This window comes from Zootoca vivipara, chromosome 6, assembly GCF_963506605.1.
Source record: "Zootoca vivipara chromosome 6, rZooViv1.1, whole genome shotgun sequence".
NCBI classification, from domain to species: domain Eukaryota; kingdom Metazoa; phylum Chordata; class Lepidosauria; order Squamata; family Lacertidae; genus Zootoca; species Zootoca vivipara.
In genome coordinates this window covers 96,849,881-96,872,801 of record NC_083281.1, presented here as the reverse complement: position 1 = coordinate 96,872,801, position 22,921 = coordinate 96,849,881, and the positions used below count along the sequence as shown (strand labels likewise).

At 48.6% G+C, this 22,921-nt stretch overlaps 2 protein-coding genes across 4 annotated transcripts in view; both read left to right on the top strand.

Annotated features, from left to right (window-relative positions):
* The window catches only part of CNNM4 (cyclin and CBS domain divalent metal cation transport mediator 4), a 60,807-nt gene extending 50,836 nt beyond the window's left edge, over positions 1-9,971 (top strand). Inside the window, exon 8 of one of the 2 annotated variants that reach the window (XM_035118157.2) lies at positions 1,377-9,971. In XM_035118157.2, the coding sequence (XP_034974048.2) occupies positions 1,377-1,583 (207 nt within the window). In that variant the 3' untranslated portion in view covers positions 1,584-9,971. The remainder of the gene's footprint in view (positions 1-1,376) is intronic. The other variant, XM_035118158.2, reaches the window with a different exon arrangement.
* Positions 9,972-11,643: 1,672 nt separating this feature from the next.
* The window catches only part of CNNM3 (cyclin and CBS domain divalent metal cation transport mediator 3), a 28,755-nt gene continuing 17,477 nt past the window's right edge, over positions 11,644-22,921 (top strand). The window contains exons 1-2 of one of the 2 annotated variants that reach the window (XM_060276439.1): positions 11,644-13,153; positions 20,750-20,893. In XM_060276439.1, the coding sequence (XP_060132422.1) occupies positions 11,680-13,153; positions 20,750-20,893 (1,618 nt within the window). In that variant the 5' untranslated portion in view covers positions 11,644-11,679. The remainder of the gene's footprint in view (positions 13,154-20,749; positions 20,894-22,921) is intronic. The other variant, XM_035118860.2, reaches the window with a different exon arrangement.

The window sequence follows — 22,921 nt, the reverse complement described above, 5'->3', positions numbered from 1 at the left end:
GCACCTGTTGTAAGGGAGAGGTCTTACCTGTAATCCCAGCTCGTTACAGTACCTGTGCAAAAGACACCTGTCGAGAGAAGCAATCAATCCAGCAGATTCCAAAGTAGCCACCCTGACCAAGACCAAAGAGCTGTCCAAGGATGTCAGGGACAAGATTGTTGACCTGTGCAAGGCTGGACTGGGCTACAAGACTATTACCAAGCAGCTTGATGAAAGGTGACAACAGTTGGTGCAATAATTCGCAAATGTAAGAAACACAAAATAACTGTCAATCTCCCTCGGTCTGGGGCTCCATGCAAGATCTCATCTCATGGAGTTGCAATGATCTTGAGAACGGTGATGAAGGAGCCCAGAACTACACGGGGGGAACTTGTCGATGATCTCAGGGCAGCTGGGACCATAGTCACTATGAAAATGGTTGGTAACACACTACGCTGTGAAGGACTGAGATCTTGCAGAGCCCGCAGGGTCCCCTTGCTCAAGACAGCACATGTACAGGCCCATCTGCAGTTTGCCAATGCACATCTGAATGACCCAGAGGAGAACTGGTTGAAAGTGTTGTGGTCAGATGAGACCAAAATTGAGCTCTTAGGCATCAACTCAACTTTCTGTGTTTGGAGGAGGAGGAATGCTGCCTACGACCCCAAGAACACCATCCCCACTGTCAAACATGGAGGGTGACATCCTATGCCTTGGGGGTGTTTTTCTGCTAAGGGGACAGAACACTTTCACCACATCAAAGGGACGATGGATGGGACCATGTATTGTCAAATCTTGGGTGAGCACCTCCTTCCCTCAGCCAGGGCATTGAAAATGGGTTGAGGATGGGTATTCCAGCATGACAATGACCCAAAACACACGGCCAAGGCAACAAAGGAGTGGCTCAAGAAGAAGCACATTAAGGTCTTGGAGTGGCCTAGCCAATCTCCAGACCTTAATCCCATCAAAAATCTGTGGAGGGAGCTGAAGGTTCGAGTAGCTACGCATCAGCCTCGAAATCTTACTGACATGGAGAAGATCTGCAAAGAGGAGTGGGACAAAATACCTCCTGTGCAAACCTGACCTCTGTAATTGCCAACAAGGGTTTTGCCACCAAGTACTAAGTCATCTTTTGCAACCTACCATTAAAATTATGGACTGGTCATTTCTTCATCAGAGGGCAAATGGGCAAATTTAGCAGGGGATCAAATACTCCCCCCCACTGTATATGCATTATGGAATTTTGCTTTTATCATGCAAAATTTTGCGGGGGGGGGGGGGAGGAATTGTGCACACTGAGCACACACTGGGAAACCCAGCCAGATGGGCGGGGTATAAATAATAACCTATTATAATGTGTTGAGGGTTCAGCTTCTATCTCCTTCTCCACCCGGCAGATCACACGCCTCCAGTATCAAAATGGTCTCATGGCCTCCCGTCTCGAGAGCTGCCCCCAGTCTCCTGATGGCGGCACCCCCAAATTGGACACCTCCTTGTCAGAAAAGGTGGAGACCTCAGTGACGGACGAAACAACCAGCCTTTTGAACGAGAGGAACTGCCAACACAACAAAGCAAACCACAGCCCCCCAGACAACGTCGTCTGACCCCGGCCTTTGGGCGACCCAGTCTGGTTGGTTTTGCCTTCCAAAGACGAGAACTGGGGGGCGGTGGCAGGGAACACACCAGTGCCCACAAGAGGATTTTGATTGTGTACCTACAAACCTCAGGTAGTGGCTGCAGCCAGGGAGGGAGAATATCCAGATGATTTTTCTCTCTAAGCTCTCCCCACATCCACACATCCACACATCCACTCTTCCTTTGCAGGACAGTTTGATCCATCAACGGCCGGCAGCCTGACCATGGAAACAGCTGCCCAGCTGCTGACGAAAAGGATGCGGGTTCTGGATACCAAAGGGAACTTGGTCACAAAGGGCCAAAGCCCAAACTGTGTGCTGTGATCTGGATGCACCTGTTTTCATTTCAGGCGGGGGTTGGGGAGGGGCTGGCTGCCCTGAAGATTTCCAAAGGGAGCTTGCTCCCTGCTTGCTTTTCTACACCAGCTTTTTATTTAAACAAACAGAAAGAGACAAAACGGCAGCACGGCCAGGCCCATTTAGAAGAGAGGAACCCTATTCTGGAGCACACCTGGCTCTTCTCCAGCTGAGACCACCTTGTGAAGAGTGCCCCCCCCTGCCTCCAATCCAGAGGCTGGCAGGTAGAGAGACCACACAGAACTGGCCAGAAGGGAGCAGGGCAGCTGCTGGGGTCCTACGAAGGCAACAGCAGCCCCCTGGTGAGAGGACAAGAACCCTTTTTTTGTCTCAGGAAGTTCTGTATCTTGCGTGTTGTCTGGGGGGGTCTGTTCTGTTGTTGTGTTATATTTTTATGTTTTTATCCAGCCCATTGGGCACTGGACAGGAGGCGAGTGTCTGACAAACATCTAGGAACTAAGCAGGGTTTAAAAGTTGCTGGAACCTGCCCTCTGTCCCTGGCCTGCCTCCAGGGGCAGCGGTGGGTGAGAGTGTTTCTGCTTGGAGGGATGGGAACTGTTGCTTCCTCATTCCCACTGAAGAAAGTGTGCCCCAAGGATAATTAGATGAATTGTGTCACTTCACGAATGCTTTCCCGGTGTGCTGTATGAAAAGCTCCCTGGAAAACAAGAAATGATTGTAGCAGGGAGAAGGCAGGGCTAGAATTTGTTGTGCTCTTCTCTACTTGCAGGGAGTTTATGTTCTCTTAGTTGTTGCTCTTGTTTGTTTTTACATGGGGTGGGGGGTGGGGAACATTCAGATACAGACTCCAATGGTACAGTCCCTTCTGCCGATTTCTTCTCCTGTGCAGATCAGGCCAAGAATGATCCGCTCTGCTCGGCTCCTAGTTTCAAGGTCTCATGCAGAAATCTAACAGAGCCAGTGACAATTCCCAGATCTTGTATGCGGTGCCTTTTGGGACTTAGCAGAGTTGGAAGTGACAATGGCAGTTGCAGCACAGGAACAGCCCCGAAGGGTTTCCAGATGCAGGAGTTTTCAGTCATAACTGAAATAATAAATTGTCTTTTGCTTTGTTCCTGTAAAGCCTGATTTCTATCTAAATTGGTGGTGGTTTACCCCTTAAGCCCAGTGGAGGCAACCTTCAATGGCATGTGTGAAAACAGCAAATTCATGCAGTCACTTATTATGGGGGAAATGACACCACTTGGAGGGGTCCCCTCCATTCTTCTGTAGTTACTTTGGATAGATGACTTTCCACTGGGTGGAATCAGGACACAGCCACGTTGAGGATTTCCATATATTCCGGCGTATAAGGCGACTGGGCGTATAAGACGACCCCCAACTTTTCCAGTTAAAATATAGCGTTTGGGATATACTCGCCGTATAAGAAATACGACTCGGCGTATAAGACGACCCCCAACTTTTGAGAAGACTTTCCTGGGTTAAAAAGTAGTCTTATACGCAAGAATATACAGTAATTTTCAGTGGCCAAGAGTCTTTTCATTATGCCTCACTACAGAATGAATCCAGCCCAGCCATTGCTGCTGGTTCAGTTTGCCCCGAGGGGATTTGGGTGGTGTGCAGACATCTCACATTTAGGTCTCCACTCTCCACCTTACTAAATGGAGCTCAGGAACATTTTCAAACACACTTGTCAAAACCACCCTGGAGATTTGGAGGGTGACATGTTCAAGACCTCTGCTCCGAACATGCTCCTCTGATATTTGCCCTCCAGCTCCACAGCCCTCAGCCCCACAAAGGTCTCCTGCCCACCCCCTTGCCTTTTGTCCTTGATGCACCTTCATGCCCCCTTGCCTGGCACTGTCCCCAGGGCCACCTGCCTAATGCCACCTCTTTTACTTCCTTCAGAACCTGCCTTCTCTGTGAAGCCTTTGTACACTAACCGCAGACCACACAGCCGTGATCCATTCATCCCCAGCATCACACATTCATACATGCTGATGGGAGTTGTAGTCCTGTGCATCTTCTAGAGGGCGCCTGGTTGGGGAAAGGCTGCCTGGCAACAAAGCTTAAGCACTGGCAATTGAACTGCTGCACACACTTTACCTGTGTGCACCCCATCTCCCATTTCCCTTCCCTTCATCTGCTTGGTGTCAAATGAGAAATTGTAAGCCCCTCAGGGCAGGGACCTGCCCTTTTGTAAAGCACCCATGCACACCAATGGCATTATATAAATACTACAGTTACTGCTAATAGTAACATTACAGGTACTGGCCAGTGGGTGCCCACCATGACTGGTCTTTTCCAAGGTTCATCTGAATCTCTCCAGTAACCCGTGAGGAGTCCTGGGTTTGTGGCTTTTTTGTTTTGGGGAAACTTGTCCAAGGGCAGAAATAATCTGTGTTTGCATATGCCTGCTGAAGACTCTGCCAGATGGCCCTCATGCTCTTAAAAAGTCTGTCTGCACATTCTGGTTGACTCTCCAGATTCACTTCATTTGATCTCCAATGAAACCTGTCAGAAACTCTTTGGGTTGTACAGGGTTCAGTGGCAGAAGGACCAGAAGGGGAGGGGGCTGGAGCAGGGGCTGGAGAGACATATTTAGCTCTGCAAGTAATGCAGTATTTTTGATGCTGCTGTCTATGACCCCCCTTTTACTTTCTCTGCACCCGGGCATGTTGTTCTGTTGCAGAGCTGAGGAGCCTGTGACCCTCGGGATGTTGCTGGACTACAACTCCCATCATCCCTGACTATTGCGGGAGGTGGCTGGGGCTGTTGGGAAGGGAAATCTCACAGTATTTGGAGGGCCACAGGGTTCCCCATTCCTCTTTCTAAAATGATGAGGTGTCTAATCCAGGAGAAGACACCAAACCCAGGGTAGGAGATAAGGAACCAAGGCAGGATGGAAGGCAGCTGTATCACATCGCCCAAGGCCAGGGATCACTTGGCCCTTTCCAGCCACCGTCTGCTGGGGTTGGGTAAGAGTTGCAGTCAGATGGAGCTTAGATGATTCAGTCACTCTCACTGTAGAGAGTCAGTGTTGCCTGTTCTCCAGAGTGTTCCCCTTGCATCTCTCAGCCCAGAGTCGTGGCTTATTCCGTGACAGGTGCCTGCTGCTGTCGGAGTTTCTTTCACTTGAGGACTTGTGTTTCATGAGTCAGAGTGTAAAGTACAAGTATATATCTGCACAAAAAGCACGTGAAAATTGATGTAGGCAGAACGTGAACCTCTCTAGGTAGGAGTGTTTGGATGAAAGGCAATATTCGTTCGCTGCAATTTCCCATAAACCAAAATGGAGTTGGAGTGGAACCCCACACTGGCAGCCCAGTCCTGGGCCTCTTCACTTGGAAGCAAGTCCCACTGTGTTCAGGTGGGTTTACTCCCAAGTAAGTGGGTAAAGGTAAAGGGACCCCTGACTATTAGGTCCAGTTGTGACCGATTCTGGGGTTGCGGCGCTCATCTTGCTTTATTGGCCGAGGGAGCCGGCATACAGCTTCTGGGTCATGTGGTTAGCATGACTAAGCCGCTTCTGGTGAACCAGAGCAGCGCACGGAAACGCCGCTTACCTTCCCGCTGGAGCGGTACCTATTTATCTACTTGCACTTTGACGTGCTTTCGAACTGCTAGGTTGGCAGGAGTTGGGACCGAGCAACGGGAGCTCACCCCGTCGCGGGGATTTGAACCGCCAACCTTCTGATTGGCAAGCCCTAGGCTCTGTGGTTTAACCCACAACGCCAGCCGTGTCCCTAAGTAAGTGGGTACAGGAGTGCAAAAAGAGATCTAAAATTTGGTCACCGGGTTTGGCTTGGGGAGGAAGGGGCCATCGCACAATGACTGTATGATTGTACCCAGATGTGTTGATGTTCTATTAAATGGTGCAGCAGGATTGAACTTTTATAGCACAGCATTGCACTTCAAACATTGCAGTTTCTCATGGGAAACATGTTTGTGGGTAAAGACACCCAAGAGGTTTTTGTACCTGAAGCAGGAAATACGAATTGTGCCCCCTCCACTAAAAATATAATTTTAAAAAACGACATGATTTCATATTTGCTGTCCTCAGTTGTTTCACCAAAATTAGCTGCCCGCCTAGCGGAAGGCCTGTAGATCACAAGGCTGATGGGAGTTGTGTCCAAAACTTCTGGAGGGCACTAAGCTGGCAAAGGAACATTGCCAAATTCCAAGTGGCTGGAATCTTGGCCCCCAAACCTCTTTTACAGGGCCAAAATAGGTTTGGGAAGGTGGTGGGCTTGCAAGCCAAGCAGTGTTACCATTTCCTTAGTAAGTTCATGGCTCTGAGCAAAGTCACAGACTTTTAGCCCCACTTGGACATCCATCGAGCATAAAATGAAGGGTTGCCAACATTTTGAATCCCATCTGTTGATGTGCCTTCAACAGCAGCTCGATCTGAGAACAGCAGTGGGAAGTAATGCTTAGCTCCATACCGTGATCTGCTGATTTCAGCATGTCATCTGCTGTGAAGGTACAAACTAGAAGCTTGGCTGGTTCCCCTCCCAACTCTCAGTTGGCGACCCTGAGAGTACTTACTGCAGATCTCCAAGTGGCTTCTGGCTCAGTCAGGCAGTGGGGGTAAAACCCACAAGGGGGCTATATTTTGGTTTAGTTTTCAGGCCTGCTGTGGGATGACAACCTGCCTAGTAGTCTAACGGCAGTGTTGGAGGTTCAGCAGAAGGAAAGTTAGAGTGTTGGAGTGGTGAAGTCAAAAAGTTCCAACAAGCAGAACACTAGCACATCAGGTGGGAAAGCAGGGAGAGGGCTGGGTTAGATCTTTCTTCCCTGCTGAGCTAGTTCTCTGATTGCATGGATTTGTTTATTTTTAATAAACATTTGAAGAAAAACTCATGATTTTACCCCATTATTCTCCTGCATGGCCAGTCCAGGCCAGTATTTCTTAATTCTCTTCCTGCATTTTCTTAAGTACAATTGACTTTGAAATGTTGGGTTAGGTTAGCAATACTTGATTCTGGAACTGTAACTGAGGCAAGGGAATAGTTCCTTCATTTGCTTTGTGACTGGTTTTTTAAAACTGCAGGATCCCTTTTCCTGCCTCCAGGGCTATTTTCAATGGATGTCTGTGCTTCTAAGCAGCTTTAATTAGACTGTATATGTGTCTCATTTGAATGTAGCTTTTTGTCTGAGTTTTAAAATTTTGTTTTGTGTGTGGGGATTATTGTGATTTTTATTTCCCTTTTTTAAAAAATGTTGTTGTTGTTATTATTATTATTCCTAAGGAAAGCACAACGGTTTTTCAGCATTTGCCCCTTTGTGGGTGACATGATGTAATTTATTGTCTTTTTTTCTGATTTTAAAATACAAACACTAAACCTAAGATCCTAGCTCCCAAGAGGGAGAAAAGCTTTTAAAAAGATAATTATTATTATTATTATTATTATGTAATAAATATTACCAAATCAAGGTGTGGTGTAAAATCTTGGTGACTTTTCTTTCAAAGCCTCTAAGTGGATTTGCTCTCAGAGTCATAGGATAACAAGGGTATGATCCTGCAGAAACATACCTGAAAGCGGGTTGCATAGAAGTCAGTGGGACTTTATTAGGGCTGGGCAATATCTGGTTTCCAACATCATCAACCAGCTAAACACTGCAATATACTGAAATATCACGATGTCTGATTTAAGGATGGAGCTACGGAGATGCACTGGCTGACTCCGTGGTTCTTCTCACATAGGATACACACAAAACATCATTTGTGATATAGCCAGGTCAAAATTTATGAAGCCAATATCACAATAGGGATTTCAAACCGGCTTTGGACGATATATCACCCAGTCCTAGACTTAATTTCCAAGGTCAGAATCCAATGGGGTTGTCAGCTTTTACACTTATCACTGCTACTGTGCCTAAAATAGCAAAAACAAAGCAGTAACAATGAAAAGAAACAAAATGGTGTGTGTTTTTATACTATTTTTGCCAGCCACCCCAGACAGGGACTGGAAACCAGGGCCACTAAAAAAACAACTTAAACTACTCCCCAATTTTGTCTCTGCTTCTGGGCACCTTTCGCTATTAGACTCCAGTGGTTGCACTGGTTTTGTTTTATGTTTGCGCTGTTGATATACAGTATAATAAAAAATTTAAAAGGCAGCAGAATGAGGGACAAATAAATCTGACCCACAGGGCACAATCTGCCAGGGAGACCACCTATCAAATGAAATCAGCTGGAGTTGCACAAGAACAGACCAAGGAAATAGTATCAAGAACTAGAAGACGACCCTGGACATGCCCAGTTTGAAAGGGTCAGATTTCTGCCCGGGACCCTTCTTCTTTTGAAGAGAGAAGCAGGGTGGCTAATGTTCCTGGCTTTCCCACATTGACTTCCTGCTATGTGGCATCTACGGCAAGGGCCTTTTTGCTCTTGGGTGAGGAAGAGAAGAGGACGTTTGTGGGGTCAGCTCTAGAGGGTAGCAAGATTGGGCAGTCTTGCCAGGGAGCAGTTTGCACACCCCTCCTCTTCAAGGTTAAGGAGAGTTGCTTGAGGGTCCCTTGCTGCATGGCCCCTCAAATCCTACAACTGGCACTGCAAGCAAGAAGGTCCCGGGTCCTTGCATCTCCAGTTAAAGGAGCTAATGGGACACACACACACACACACAAAAACGGGCATGCAAATTGCAGGTCTAGGGTGCCACGATCTGCTTTGAGACCATAGTGGGGTACAATGGGTTAATCCCCCCAGCCCCCTCTCATGTCAGGGTCCCAAACCTGGACCAGGAGCCTACTGCAATCTACTTTTTTAAAAGCCAGTTGCTAAATGTCTCTCCTTGGCCCTGAGGTCGCAGAGCTTTCTTTGTATAGAGAAGCGGACACGGAGCAATGGATTCAAACTGTACAAGAAAAAAGATTCCACCTAAACATTAGGAAGAACTTCCTGACAGTAAGAGCTGTTTGGCAGTGGAGTTTGCTACCAAGGAGTGTGGTGGAGTCTCCTTCTTTGGAGGTCTTTAAGCAGAGGCTTGACAGCCATATGTCAAGAATGCTTTGATGGTGTTTCCTGCTTGGCAGGGGGTTGGACTGGGTGGCCCTTGTGGTCTCTTCCAACTCTACGATTCTATGATTCTATATTTGTAAGCCTGCAGCAGAGGAAGAGAGAGAATCGGGGCATGCCATAACTCTGCTGCGAGACCAGCAACATTTGGTCTCTCCTCACCTTAATTGCTAGTCATTATAAGACCTTTGCAATTAAGAACCCGGGTCTGGATTTGCCCCCGCTTCTCGCTCTCATTCCTTTTTCCGTTTGTGTTGTGTCTTTTGGACTGTAAGCTTGATGGCAGGACCTGTCTCTGTTAAGCCACCCCAGGAACCATTTTTGCCTGAAGATTGTCTAAGAATGTTTTAAATAAATATATAAATATAATAAACCACAACTGTTGCCTCTCAGCAGAGACAATACTGGACTACATGTTTCGGATCAATGGCACTTCTTGTGTTCTCGTGTGGCCTCGTGCCTTTGACTCAGATTGTATTCCACGTATATTTGGAGAGGGCCTCTATCTCCATGACTGCACACAGGCTTTATGTTCACAAGATCCAGCATCTCCAGTGAAGATCTCAGGCAGCAGACCTGCGGAAGACCCTTCACTATCATCTTGGAGGGGTAGAGCAAGCAAGAGGGCCAATCCTCTTGAGTTGATAGAAGTCCGCTTCCAATGTTGTTTGAGGAGAGGGATCATAGCACAGTGGGACAGAAGTGGGAATGAAGATTGCAATTGTTTGCTTGTGTGTCCCCATGTTGAAATACAAATAAATTGGAGTCCTTGGAGAGTTGAGAAAATCAAATGAAAAGATTCCAAGAGCTCTGGCCAGGTAAAGGAATAATTTTTAGAAAGTTTTAAGTATTTATTTTAGAAATAATAAGACAAATTCCAGTAGCAATCCAGTTTTTAGAAATCCAGGACAAGGCCCTGTTTCGGTTTATTCTTCATCAGCTCTAGTTTCATAGTTTCAAGGTCAAAGCATACCATTCATGTTTTTCTAAAAACTGGATTGCTACTGGAATTTGTCTTATTATTATCAACTTAAAACTTTCTAAAAATTATTCCTTTACCTGGCCAGAGCTCTTGGAATCTTTTCATTTGTGTGTCCCCATGGGCATAGCCAAGGGGGACAGGGGAGCAGCTGCTCCCCTGGTCCACAAATATTATTGAAAAGCATTGAAAGTACTCAATTATTTGAGGTACTGCCCCCTCCTAGCAGCAGCCCCGGTATTTTCCTGCATCTTCCCAAGAAACTTTGATTTCTTAAAAAACAACTTTGGCCACTCTCCCCAACAAAAATCATGTCTGGAACAGAAAGCAATCCAGTGAATACAACTGGTATTCACTGTTGTTCATGCTTTCAGTCCACAAATGAGACTCAGCTTATTATGTGTGTCCCCCCCCCCATTTGCATTGTGTTTCCTTTGCACAAAAATTAATTATGCTAGTGACCTAATTTCATCACAGTAGACAGTGAGACAAATAATGTATTTTTGGCAGAAGACGAACAGCAGCAGAATAGAAACAGTGCTATTTGCGACAAGTATAGGACAGAACAGAAGGGTGCCTTCTTCCATCCCTAGTGGCAGAGCACCTGCTTTACATGCTCAGGTCCACACCCCAGTGGGGTCTCAGGTTCACACCCCCCCAGTGTCTCTGGAATAAGGCAGAATGAGGCATCCATCTCCAGCAACAGATCCTGGTGTCCTGGCCCTCACTACCGGATGAAGAAGTTGAACATGCAGCGCATGTTCTGCCAAAGGCTTTAAATGCTCAAGTCAGATTGGTACATATGGCATGCTACAGTTTACAAGGTTGAGGATACATGGCTAACCACAAGAACATCAGCAGAGTCTGCTGGATCAGGCTAGTGGCCCATCCAGTCCAGCATTCTGTTCTCACAGTGGCTCACCAGATGTTTGGGGAAAGCGCAAGCAGGATTTGATTTTGTTATCTGGCCTGAATCTTCCAGCATTCAGCTTCACTGGATGTTCATGGGTTCTCGTGTTATGAGAGAGAAAAACTTTATCCAAACCATGCTTGATTTTATAAGCTTCTATCATGTCAAGGTCACCTCTTGCAGAAGGTAAGCCAAGCTGTTGATCCAACAAGCGACATGCCCGTGCACCGTCTTTTGAAGAGCGTGCACTATCTGAAGTACTGCGGGGCTCAAATCCTCCGTGGCCCTGGGACCTGCTCCCGAGTAAGCATGCAACTGGATCGCATAGGAACGAGGGGGAGCTGGGGGGGGGGAGAAGCGTCCTTCCATACAGTTAAATGCTATTTGCACCTGTAATTCGGAGTAAGTACCACTGAGCAGCACGGGGCTTTGCTCCCGAATAAGAATGCATGGGGTCTGAAGCCGCACAGCCCGCTGCTATCTGCACTGGGTGGGGGGTCAGAGCCACGAGAAAGCGGCAAAGGGGGCTTTTAAACCCCGCCTCCCGAGACCAGCGCAACAGAGAGACGCGGCCCCTTTAAATCGCAGCTCTCCCCCCGCAACCCCTCCCTCCTCTTCTCCGCCTTGTTTATAACACGGCTCCGCCGAACTTGCTCCCCGCTCCCTCGGCCACGCCCCCTGCGTGCCCATTGGCTGGACTCCTTCGGCTCCTCGCGTGTATTGGCCCGGGCGCTCGCAGGCAAGTTCGGAGGCGCCGGCGGCGGAGCAGTCAGCTGACCTTCTCTGGGCTCGGCCCCTCCCCTCTGTCGCTGCTGCTGCGGCTGCGGCGGCTCTGGCGATGGTGGGCAGCGGCCGAGGGCTGGTGGGGCCGCCGCCGCTGCTGCTGTTGCTGCTGCTGTGCGGCTGGGCCGCGTCGGGGGCCGCGCTGTGGCGGAGGGGCGCGGCGGCCGCGCAAAGCGAGTCTCGGGCCCGCCCAGCCACCGAGGCCGCCGCCACGCCCGGGGACTCCGGCCCGGCTCGGGCGCCGCGGGTGATGGGCTTCCGCCTGGAGGAGGGCGCCTCGGCCGCCGGGGGCCTCATTCGCGCCGCGCCGGGGGCCACGCTCCGCCTGCGTCTCTACGGCACCGGCCTCAGCAACCACAGCTGGCCGTGGGGGGCGTTCGTGCCGGCCGAGGCCCCCTGCGCGGCGGCGCCCCCCCGAGACGGCCTTCGCGCCTCTACGGCCTCTCCGGCGGCGGCGGCGGCGCCCCAGGTCCTGGCTCAGGGCGCGCGGGCCGTCGGGGAGCACGCGGCGCTGGTGACGGTGCAGGTGGCCCCCGGAGGCCCCCGCGGCCGCTTCCACTTGTGCAGCCCCGCGGGGCCCGGGCAGCCGTGGGCGCCGGCCGCCCCGGGCGACGCCATCCTGGTGACGGAGGAGGAGGGCGAGGGGCGCGTGTCGGCCGTGGCCTTGGCGCCCTCGCTGCCCCCCTGGCTGCTGGGCTCCCTGGTGGCGCTGCTGCTGGCGCTGCTGGCCTTGCTGCGCACCCTGCAGCTCAGCACCCTGTGGCTGGACCCGGCGGAGCTGTACGTACTGCGCGACTGCGGCTCCGAGTGGGAGCGCGAGGCCTCCAAGGCGCTGGAGCCGCTCCGGCAGCGCGGCGCCTTCGTGCTGTGCTCGCTGCTGCTGCTGGGCTCCGTGGCGCACGCTGCCTTGGCCGTGCTCTTCTACCAAGCCGTGGGGATGCTGGCGCCTGCCGTGCTCGGGGCCGCCGGCTTGGTCTTCCTGCTGGCGGAGGTGCTGCCCTTCGCCGTCAGCTCGCGGTGGGGGCTCTCGCTGGCCCCGCGCGGGCTGTGGCTCACGCAGCTCTTCATGCTGCTCACTTTCCCCCTGTCGCTGCCCCTGAGCAAGGTGCTGGAACTGGCCCTGCAGCGCGACACCAGCACGTGCCTCCTGCGGGAGAAGATCCTGGACATGGTGCGCAACAGTGACCCCTACAACGAGTTTGTTCGGGAAGAGTTCAGCAAGAGTGCCCTGCGCAACAAAACCGTGGAGGATGTGCTGACGCCGCTGGATGAGTGCTTCATGCTCAATGCCAACGCTGTGCTGGACTTTAACAACATGTCAACGATCATGCAGAGCGGCTACACCCGCATCCCCATCTACGAGGACGAGCGCACCAACCTGGTGGATATGCTGTACGTAAAGGACCTGGCCCTGGTGGATCCTGATGACTGTACCCCTCTCAGCACCATCATCAAATTCTACAATCACCCACTCCACTTTGTCTTCAACGACACCAAGCTGGACGCTGTGCTGGAGGAGTTCAAACGAGGTAAAAGACATGCCCCTCTGTTAGGCCAATGACTCTGAAGGTCTGTCCAAGATTCTAGAGCCCTCTTTCTCAACCTTGGGTCCCCTGCTGTTGTTGGAGTACAACTCCCATCATCCCAGACCACTGATCTTGCTAACTAGGGATGATGGGAGTTGTAGTCCAACAACAGCTGGGGACCCAAGGTTGAGAAACATCCCTAGAGAGTCATTGCCAGGAGAATAGACAATTTGTTTTCAAACTATCTTCTGTGAAGGCACAGAGTTTCCTTAGAACAGACATGGGAAACCTGCTTCTCTCCAGATGTCGTTGGACTCGAGTCCATCACATGGCCAGTGGTGAGGGGTAATAGTCCAGCTTCATCTGCAGGGCCACAGGTTCCCCAGACCAACTCCCACCATCCCTGGCTTGCTGGGGCTGATGCGAGTTGGGAGTTGAAAATGTCTGAAGGGCACCAGGTTGGCAAAGGCTGAGTACCTCAGCATTGCTCCAGCTGTTCTATGAGCCACATGAGCAGGCCATGTATAAGCTGGCAAGTGTGGCTTTTGTAGGTGTCGTTTTTTTGCTGCATGCATGTAGTGTCTAAGTCGCAGCCAATCTCAGCATCCCAGCAAGTACACGGAGGTAATGGCCAGGGGCAACCATGTGGCAACCTTGTAGGGGTTTCATCTGCTTTCCTCCATGGACATGGGCAGCTAGGCATTTTAAATATGACTTCAGACACCGCTAATGCATAGGAACTTCATTTCTTTTTCTCCCACCCCACTTGGTTTTATTATGCTTTCCTGTACAGCCCTACCTTGGAAGTCGAACGGAATTCTTTCCGGAAGTCTGTTCAACTTCCAAAACATTCAGAAACCAAAGCACGGCTTCTGATTGGCTGCAGGAAGCTCCAATCAGAAGCTGCAGAGCCCCATTGGACGTTCGGCTTCCAAAAAACCAAGGTACAACTGTATTTGGCTTTACAGTTGTACCTTGGTTCTCGAACACCTTGCAACTCGAACGTTTTGGCTCCCAAACCCCGCAAATCCAGAAGTGAGTGTTCCGGTTGGCAAACGTGCATTTCCAAAATGTCTGACTTGTATCCATCCTTCATTTTCCTTGCTTTCCTCCTTTCCTCAGTGTACCTCTAGTTACGAACTTAATTCGTTCCGGGGGTCTGTTCTTAACCTGAAACTGTTCTTAACTAGAGGCATGCTTTCGCTAATAGGGCCTCTAGCTGCCGCTGCGCTGCCAGTACATGATTTCCATTCCCATCCTGGGGCAAAGTTCTCAACTCGAGGTAACTCTTCCAGGTTAGCAGAGTTTGTAACCTGAGGCATTTGTAACTCGAGGTACCACTGTATTTTCTTGCCCTTCCCCTCAAATAGACAGGGAGCTACTGTACCTTTCCCCCCGTCTTTCTGTGCTGGTGGCTTTCAAGCTTCATGGGAGCCTTTCCACATTGATGCTTATGTCCAAGGATCTCATGAGTGTTGCAGAAGATTTTGTGATGTTTTCTAAGGCGTTCAGTGTTCATGGGGTGTGTGGGCAAGATCTGTGAATAGCAGTTGCTGCTGTTGCTTACTGTTGCTCTATGTCAGTGTTTCCCAACCTTGTGCCTCCAGATGTTTTGGGACTACAACTCCCATCATCCCTAGCTAGCAAGACCAGTGGTCAGGAATGATGGGAATTGTAGTCCGAAAACAGCTGGAGGCACAAGGTTGGGAAACACTGCTCTATGTGGACTGTGCAAGCATCCCCTGCAGAGGCAATCAGTGTGCCCTTGGGGTCATGCTGGCCAGCAACTCCCATCAGCACCACCCAAACTATAGCAATATCTGGCTACTTCTGCCCTAGAGTTTACCTGTCACTACCTTCTAACTGAATGCATCACTTAAGGGAGGATTGGTACTGATGGACAATCTGTTCTTTGGGAATTATTGTCAGTCTTCTGATGAACTTGTAGATAAGTGCAGATATGTTACCAGTTCAGTAACTAGTCCTTTCCAGTCACCTGAGAGGCTGCTTATATGCCTGATAATCTACAATAATGTCTCCAGCAATCTAGGCCTTGAACCTGCTGGAGTTAGTGTATTGGAACCTATTCTGCACTCAGAACTTCTCTGTGGGTAAGCACAGGCCCTCTAGATGCCAAGCAGAACAAACTCTTTGACTTAAGAAACATGACCTTACTATATGCATCGTGCATGTATAATCCTGTCTCTGGAATATATCACTTCTGAAAGGGCTCATATAATGGATTGTTCCTCTGAACCAGCAGAGCACCAACAACAACAGCAAAATACCCTTCAAGTACAAAAAAGGTGTATTTGGAAGGAAGCCAGATCCAAACCTACCCGGCTTCTATGGAGGAGCATTCTGTCTTGTCATCTCCCACCTGAAGTCTGAAGTGGTACAGCCCAGACGCAGGTGAACCACCTCAAAGGCAGCAAGGCCAGTGGTTGCCCAGTGTGTAAATGAATCACCCTCTTCCACCATGGTGGGTCTGTGGGTAGGGCAAGAGGCCAGTCTTCCTCCCAACTTCAAAGCTGCAGAGATGGGTGGATGCCATCCTGTTGTGTGGCAATCTCTGCCCCAGCTCCAGTTCTAAGGTGGCTGCAAAGGAAGGCGCTTGAGTTGTGTGGCAGCTACACAGAAAAGGAGCTTGGAGAGTCTTGGCACTTGGAGAGTCTTGGCAAAGAAAAAACATAACTGCTGTTATTTATTAATTTATGGAAGTATTTATTTATTTAAGTTTCAAGGCAATTTCCCATCATACAAAAAAACCAAAAACTAATGATAGGTCTAAAAACAATACAAATAAGACCCAAAGTAGAGACCTAAAAACATTATTTTCACAAGGCTGATTTGAAAAGTTAGTCACACCAGAAATGTCACTTCAGTTGTTTCCGTAAACTACATGTCCCTTCTCTAAAATCAAGCAGTGCTCTAGTCATCTTCCAGTGCCCAGCTGCCCATTCTCCTCACCAGCCCTTCCCCTGGGAAAAACCACAAGGAGAGTTTTAGGATTTTCTGTGCATATGCATTCATACAGGCATCCCCCAAACCTCGGCCCTCCAGATGTTTTGGCCTACAACTCCCATGATCCCTAGCTAACAGGACCAATGGTCAGGGATGATGGGAATTGTAGTCCAAAACATCTGGAGGGCCGAGGTTTGGGGATGCCTGCATTCATAGCACCTTTAAGGAACCAAACCAACAAACTTCCCTTTTGTGGTGGGCCACTTCCTGGGAGATGGCCACAATTTTAGACTTGCCCAGTAAAGTAAGTCAATGACTGACTGCTGGTGTCCAGGCCTCCTTGCTTGGAGTGCCTGTAGCATAGGCTGTGTCTGCGTAGGCTTGCCTTGAGCAGAGAAATATTCTTGTTTTTAAACTGGTAGGCGTTCCCCAAGACGTCTATTTCCTTTTCCTCCCCTAGCCGTTCTCCCTCCTGCAGCATTTGGCAGGAATAGCTGGGTGGCACCTGTGACCTTTGCATACCTGCAGGGATCTGGCTTCCCCTGCTGAGAAGCAGAGCAGCCAAGTTCACAGGTTCAGTTCTCCAGCCTTACCACTTCCATGCAGGCCCCAGGCCTTTTTATTCCAGGAGAATAAGCCTCCTAAGAATCTTACACATCTACCCACCCACTCCTCCCTCCCTCCCTCATACACACAGATTGGTTGTCCTTACAGCTAAGAAGCCGCTTCCCGCTTCTGGCATGTGACTAAAATGAACAGCCTTGATCCTTTTCACCTCAGCCTTTGGAGCAAGATTGGCTCCTCCGTCTCCATCGCCTCCTTTCTGTGCTGCCTTTCATTTTCCTTATTTGTTTAGAGCGGAGATGAGGGAACTGTGGCCCTTCAGATTCTGTTGGACTACCAGCTGCATCGCCCCTGACCATTGTTCATAGTGGCTGGGGCTGATGGGAGTTGTAGTTCAGCAACATCTGGTGGGGGGCAAGGTTTCCCCCATGCATTTGTACCCAGCTCTTCAGCCATAAGGCTCCCAGAACAACCTATGGACAAGACAGTCCCTGCCCACAGTCTTGCAATCATTAAGACATGTTACACAAGTAAAAAGGGACAGGGAGCGGAAAGTGGGGGTGCAGATTGCATGTCCCAGCACAACTTTGGGAGTTAGAAATCTACAGTGTTGGGAGCCTGATCCTGCTCTAGTAGCGCATAAACAAGGAGTAGCACACAGGAGAAAGGGATTTAATAAATCATCATCAACAACATTGTCCAGCCTTCCCCAGCCTCTTATCAGCCCAAGCCATGGCCATGGTTGCTGGGGATGAAGGGAGCTGTAGTCCAAAGCATCCAGTGATTGTCACGTTGGGGAGCGGTGGCCTAGTCTGGCAGGCAGCTTTCAGGGCTATTGGGCAAAGGCCTTTCCCAGCTCTGCTACTGGAGATCATTTTAAAGAGACCCTTGGAACTGAACTGGTGACTTCCTGGTTGCAAAGCAGTTCTTCTACCGCCCAGTTGTGGTCATTGTCACAAATCCTGCTGGATGAGTCCAGTCACCCACCCAGCCCAGCATCCTGTTCTCACAGTGGCCAAAGTGATGCTCATGGGAAACCCTCACGCAGGACCTGTGCACAAGAGCAGCCCAGCAACTGGTATTCAGAAGCATTCTTGCATCCGACTCCTACTGTGGAAGCAGAGCATAGCCATCATGGCTAGTAGCCAGTGATAGCCTGATCCTCCTCCATTACTTTGTCTAATCCTCTCTTTGAAGTCACCCAAGTTGGTGGCCATCACTGCTTCCTGTGGAAGGGAGTTCTGTAGTTTAACTTTGTGCTGCAGGAAGAAGTGCTTCCTTTCATCTGTCCTGAACATTCTCAGGGTGTTGAATTCTGTGGCCAGTTTCAAACCTGTTGCCTCTTCTGCATTTTCTGTTAAGGCATCTTTGAGGGTGGCAGAGCAGACCCTGGAAGCAAAACCCACCACGGTCCACGATAGGTGGGAAATCTCAGTCTCAGGGGCCAAACGTGGACGTCCAGATCTCTTTGGCCCTTGGAACTATTTCCCCAGGCCACACCCTCACTTGTGTCTACTCTGCACCCTGTATGTAGAAAATTCTGGGCTTTATGTGGCTGGAATGGAGAAGAACCACATCTATGGCTCTGCCCACTGTTTTGCCTCTTGCTCCTCCCAACCCTGGGAGGTTGCCCAGGAGAAAATGCCACCCCTGGGGTGAAAAACATTCCCCATTCCTGCAGTAGGAATTTCTGCTATACCTGCTGCTCTCGCCCAGCTCCTGTCCAGTTCACTGGTGCTCACCCAGGAGAACTTTCAAGTGCATTGTGCCCCATGTTAACGTGGGGTGCCATGGGGATTTTCCTCCTTGGGCACCAGTAATCCTAGCCACTGCAGCTGCTCTCTCTTGAGCTCATTCCACTAAACTGGAGGAACCCCTGATGGAAAAGAGGGTTCTGTCCCTCTCTTGGACTCACTCCTGTCCTCAAACAAGGCCAGAACCAGGCAGCCTTGGTGTAGGAGGTAACATTGCCAGCCTTTAAGGAGTTCAGAGTGTTTTCAAAGGAAGAAAACAGCTACCTTCTAATGTTGCAAAGGGCTCTGGTCCCACCAGCTGGCACGCGACCAGAACTAGCAAATGGGGGCAAATTCCAGGGAGCCAGGCGTGGTCTAAAAACCTTGAGAAACAATGCAGTCCACAGCAGCAGCTTTAGAGCAAGACTCCCAAGAGATTGAGATTGCAAAATGCTAAATGCCTGGGGAAATTAAAAGTTTTCACCTGGCGCTTAAATGATGACAATAGTAGGCACTAAACAAGTATACCCTCCCTCAGACCACATTCAAAAGGTGGGCTGTTAGTGACTATAAATAATTGGAGAGGGTATTTCATAGTCAGGCTACCACCACAACAAAGTCTCTGTCACAGGAGAGACTGAGCCCATAGTGATGGCTCAGTTGATGGAGGACATGGCCAACTGGGGCTACTGCCCATAGCTCCCTATGCCCTACCTCCAACATCGGAGGCTGGTTGCCTCTGCATACTACCTGCTCTGAAGCAGGCTTCCTATTGGGGTGCCTGGTTGGCCACCGTGAAAACAGGATGTTGGACAAGATTGGCCTTTGATCTCATCCAACAGGGCTCTTTTCATGAGGAAATCAATATAGTTCTTTGCCTTTGCCAACCTGGTGCCCTCCAAATTTTTGGACCACAGCCCCTACCAGCTGCAGCCAGAAAGTGCCAAATGTGTGTTCCTGGCCAAAACATCTGGGGGGGGGGCACCAGGTTGGCAAAGGCTTCTGTACCTCCATGTACTGCACCAGAAAACTTAGGACCCTGCCTTCAGAATGTTTGGTGCAATTGTGCATGGACAGCCTGTTTCCATGCTATTATTCTATTTGCGTATCTAATTGTCAGGTGCTGAGTGGTAGGAATGTGAAACAGGAGGTGCTGGAGGTAAAGTAGATGGGGAAGGATGGAGACCGTTGCCCAGCCAGGAATCCAGGACTGCATTTTCTGTGGTTGCTAGGTCTGTCCAAGGAAAAATGCAGCCAGATGGGCCTGGGAACCTTAGCTACTCAAAGCCTGCACAAACCATATAATGTTTTGAACCAGATGCAGGAATATTTTTGTGCGTGACGCTTCTCCTCTACCTTTTTTAATCTTACAGGTAGGTAGCTGTGTTGGTCTGGCGTAGTTGAAACAAAATAAAAAAATATTTTTCAGTAGCACCTTAGAGACCATCTAAGTTTGTCATTGGTATGAGCTTTCGTGTGCATGCACACTTCTTCAGATACACTGAAACAGAAGTCTCCAGACTTTATATATAGTGAGAGGGTGGGGAGGGGTATTCTCAGGAGGATGGTGGGAATGGGTGTTTGACTGATTAGGTGTGGAAACTCGTTGATGACTGTTAATGACTACAATTTGTCTTACAGGAAAAAGCTAAAGATAGCTTTATCATGTATAATGAGATAAGAATCCAATATCTTTGTTCAGGCCAGGTCTCTCCATGGTTCCAAGTTTGGTAATGAGTTGCAGTTCAGCAACTTCTCTTTCCAGTCTATTTCTGAAATTCTTTTGTAATAAGATACCCTGTTTCTCATATTTTAAGACATACCCATAAAATAAGCCATAGCAGGATTTTTAAGCATTCAAGGAATATAAGCCATACCCCGAAAATAAGACATAGTGATAGGCGCAGCAGCAATGCCGGCCGCGGCAGGAGGAGGAGGAAAAAAATAAGACATCCCTTGAAAATAAGCCATAGTGTGTTTTTTTGAGGAAAAAATAAATATAAGACGTGTCTTATAATATGAGAAACACGGTAGTCATCAATGAGTTTCCACACCTATCAGTCAAACACCCATTCCCACCATCCTCCTGAGAATACCCCTCTCCACCCTCATACTATATATAAGGGTCTGCGGATTTCGATTTCAGTGTATCTGAAGAAGTGTGCATGCACACAAAAGCTCATACCAATGACAAACTAAGGTGCTACTGAAAAACAATTTTTTATTTTGTTTTTATCTTGTGTATGAAGAGGGTCCTTGTGGCAACCTCTGCCCATTTCTTCTTCTTAATGGTATTGTTCTTTACCAATCCCTGTGCCTTCCTGTTCCTTTTTCCCAGGTAAATCGCACATGGCGATTGTTCAGAAGGTAAACAATGAAGGTGAAGGCGACCCTTTCTATGAAGTCATGGGCTTGGTGACATTGGAAGATGTCATTGAGGAGATAATAAAATCAGAGATCATGGATGAGTCAGATGACTACAGTAAGTGGTTTTCGTGCAGGTATGGCCTGTTTGGGGCTTCTCTTCTTCTGCTCCTCTCCCTCTCTTGCCCTTTTTGTTTAGCAAAGACATGTTTTAAACCTCCCTTCCCCTGTAAGGACTGGACTTGCATCCTAGGTGGTAGTAGTTGCTTAATTTGCTGGTTCAGGTGGGCAGGGGAAGATACAAGGGGAGCATTCAGAAGTGTTATTTTTCACCTGCATTGGAAGTGGTGCAGGACTTCCGGTTTGACCGCGGACCGAGAAGGGAGGATGGGACCGGCGGGTCCCAAGTTTTGCAGGTCAAAAGAAACTCACTAGGGCTCAGGCAGTTTCAGATACCAAGGATGAAACCCTTGGGGACAGGAGGAGGATCCAGCCGTGTTCGGAGAGCCTCTTCTGTTCGGAGAGCAGACCCGGCAAGTATGAGGGCTGGAGGGAGCAGGGTTGAAGGTGCAAATGCTGGGATCCATACTTACCTGCAAAACGCTGCCACAGGCTCCACTGGGGAAGCGGTGAGATATTCTACAAAATTCCAAATCCTGGTCTAAGAACTTGAATTTAAGTCACCCAGGCTGGGTAACTTAAGTAACTTAATTTAAAACGAAAAGATGTGAAAACCGGGAGAGACGGAGGCATGGCCAGAACAGAAATTCTCCCTGTAACTGTCTTGTAAAGTGGCACTTGAGTAAAAACGCTAATGTGTAGCAGAAAGCAGTTTCACCAGGATCTACTGGGAGGAATAAAAAGAAAGTGGAAAAGCAGGAAGAAGATTCTAAGGATTAAAAACCATAAGGCATAAATTGAGCTTAAGAAAAAGAAAAAAAGAAAGAAACTTTCAAATTTAATTTGAGAACTGTTGCTGAATCTATCGATGGATGCAAGGAAATGCGGAGGTGGTGAAGGGGGCAATTTGCATCGGTTACCTGTGAACGGTGACGGGGAAGCTGCAGAAAGAAAAAGAAGGGAAAAACCTCACCCCCTCAAGACTTTTAAGTCTCGTAAGAACTTTTAAGACATTAAAGGCAGACTGAGCGGGAGCGAATGGAAAGCAAGAACATAACAGACAGGGTGAGGGATACAAAGGAGGACTTACTATATTAAGATACCAAACAGTTGGGACTTGTTTTGGGATTGGAGGGACGCGGAAGCAAAGGCGTAAACATAAGAGACTGATCAAAAAATAAGATCTAAATGTGGTAATACTGTATATGCATGTATATACTTAAGGAGTTGGGAATGGTTAAGGCGTTACAATTGAAATATAAAGGGGAATCTCCAGAAGGAGAGGAGGAGAGCTAAGACCAACAGAACGTGACACCTAGTGGATTAGAAGGGAAAGTCACCACTGAGAAAACCTGCTTAGTATAAAAATTGAGATCAATCATGTTGCACAGAGGGGCCAAGGCAACGGCAATGGGAGAAAGAAGAGCATCCAAATCAGAAACAGAGGTGGAGGGCGATTTGGCGAAAATATTATGAGAAATTAGAGAAATAATAAGAAAGGAGGTTAGAGAAAGTGAGAAGAATCTAAGAGAAAAATTAACAGAAATGTCCACAGATTTAACAGGACAAATGAATGATTTGAAAACTAAAATCCAAATGCTAGAGACGCTGACCAAGCGGGTGCAAAAAGAGCTGAACGAAAATAAAAAAGAAGGGGAGAAAATGAAAGGACAGATAGAAAATCTGTCCAAAATACAGGAAGCCACTCTAGATAATTTGGCATTTTTAGAAATGAACCAAAAATCATGTAATCTGAAATTTAGAGGATTGAACGAAGTAGCAAAAAATTTGGGAACAAAAGAGGAAGAAATAGGCCATATGATTATTAAGGTACTGTATTTAGAATAAGGGTAAAACCAATCCAATCCAAGCAAAAAACAACAACCACCAGGAGACTGTTTGGTAACTTTAAATTCAATAGAGACAAGAGATGAAATTTAGAGAAATTGTGGAGAACAAAAGCTGGTAATTGAAGGGAAAATAGTGATGGTGTTTAAGGACACCCCTAATTCGTTCCTACGCAAAC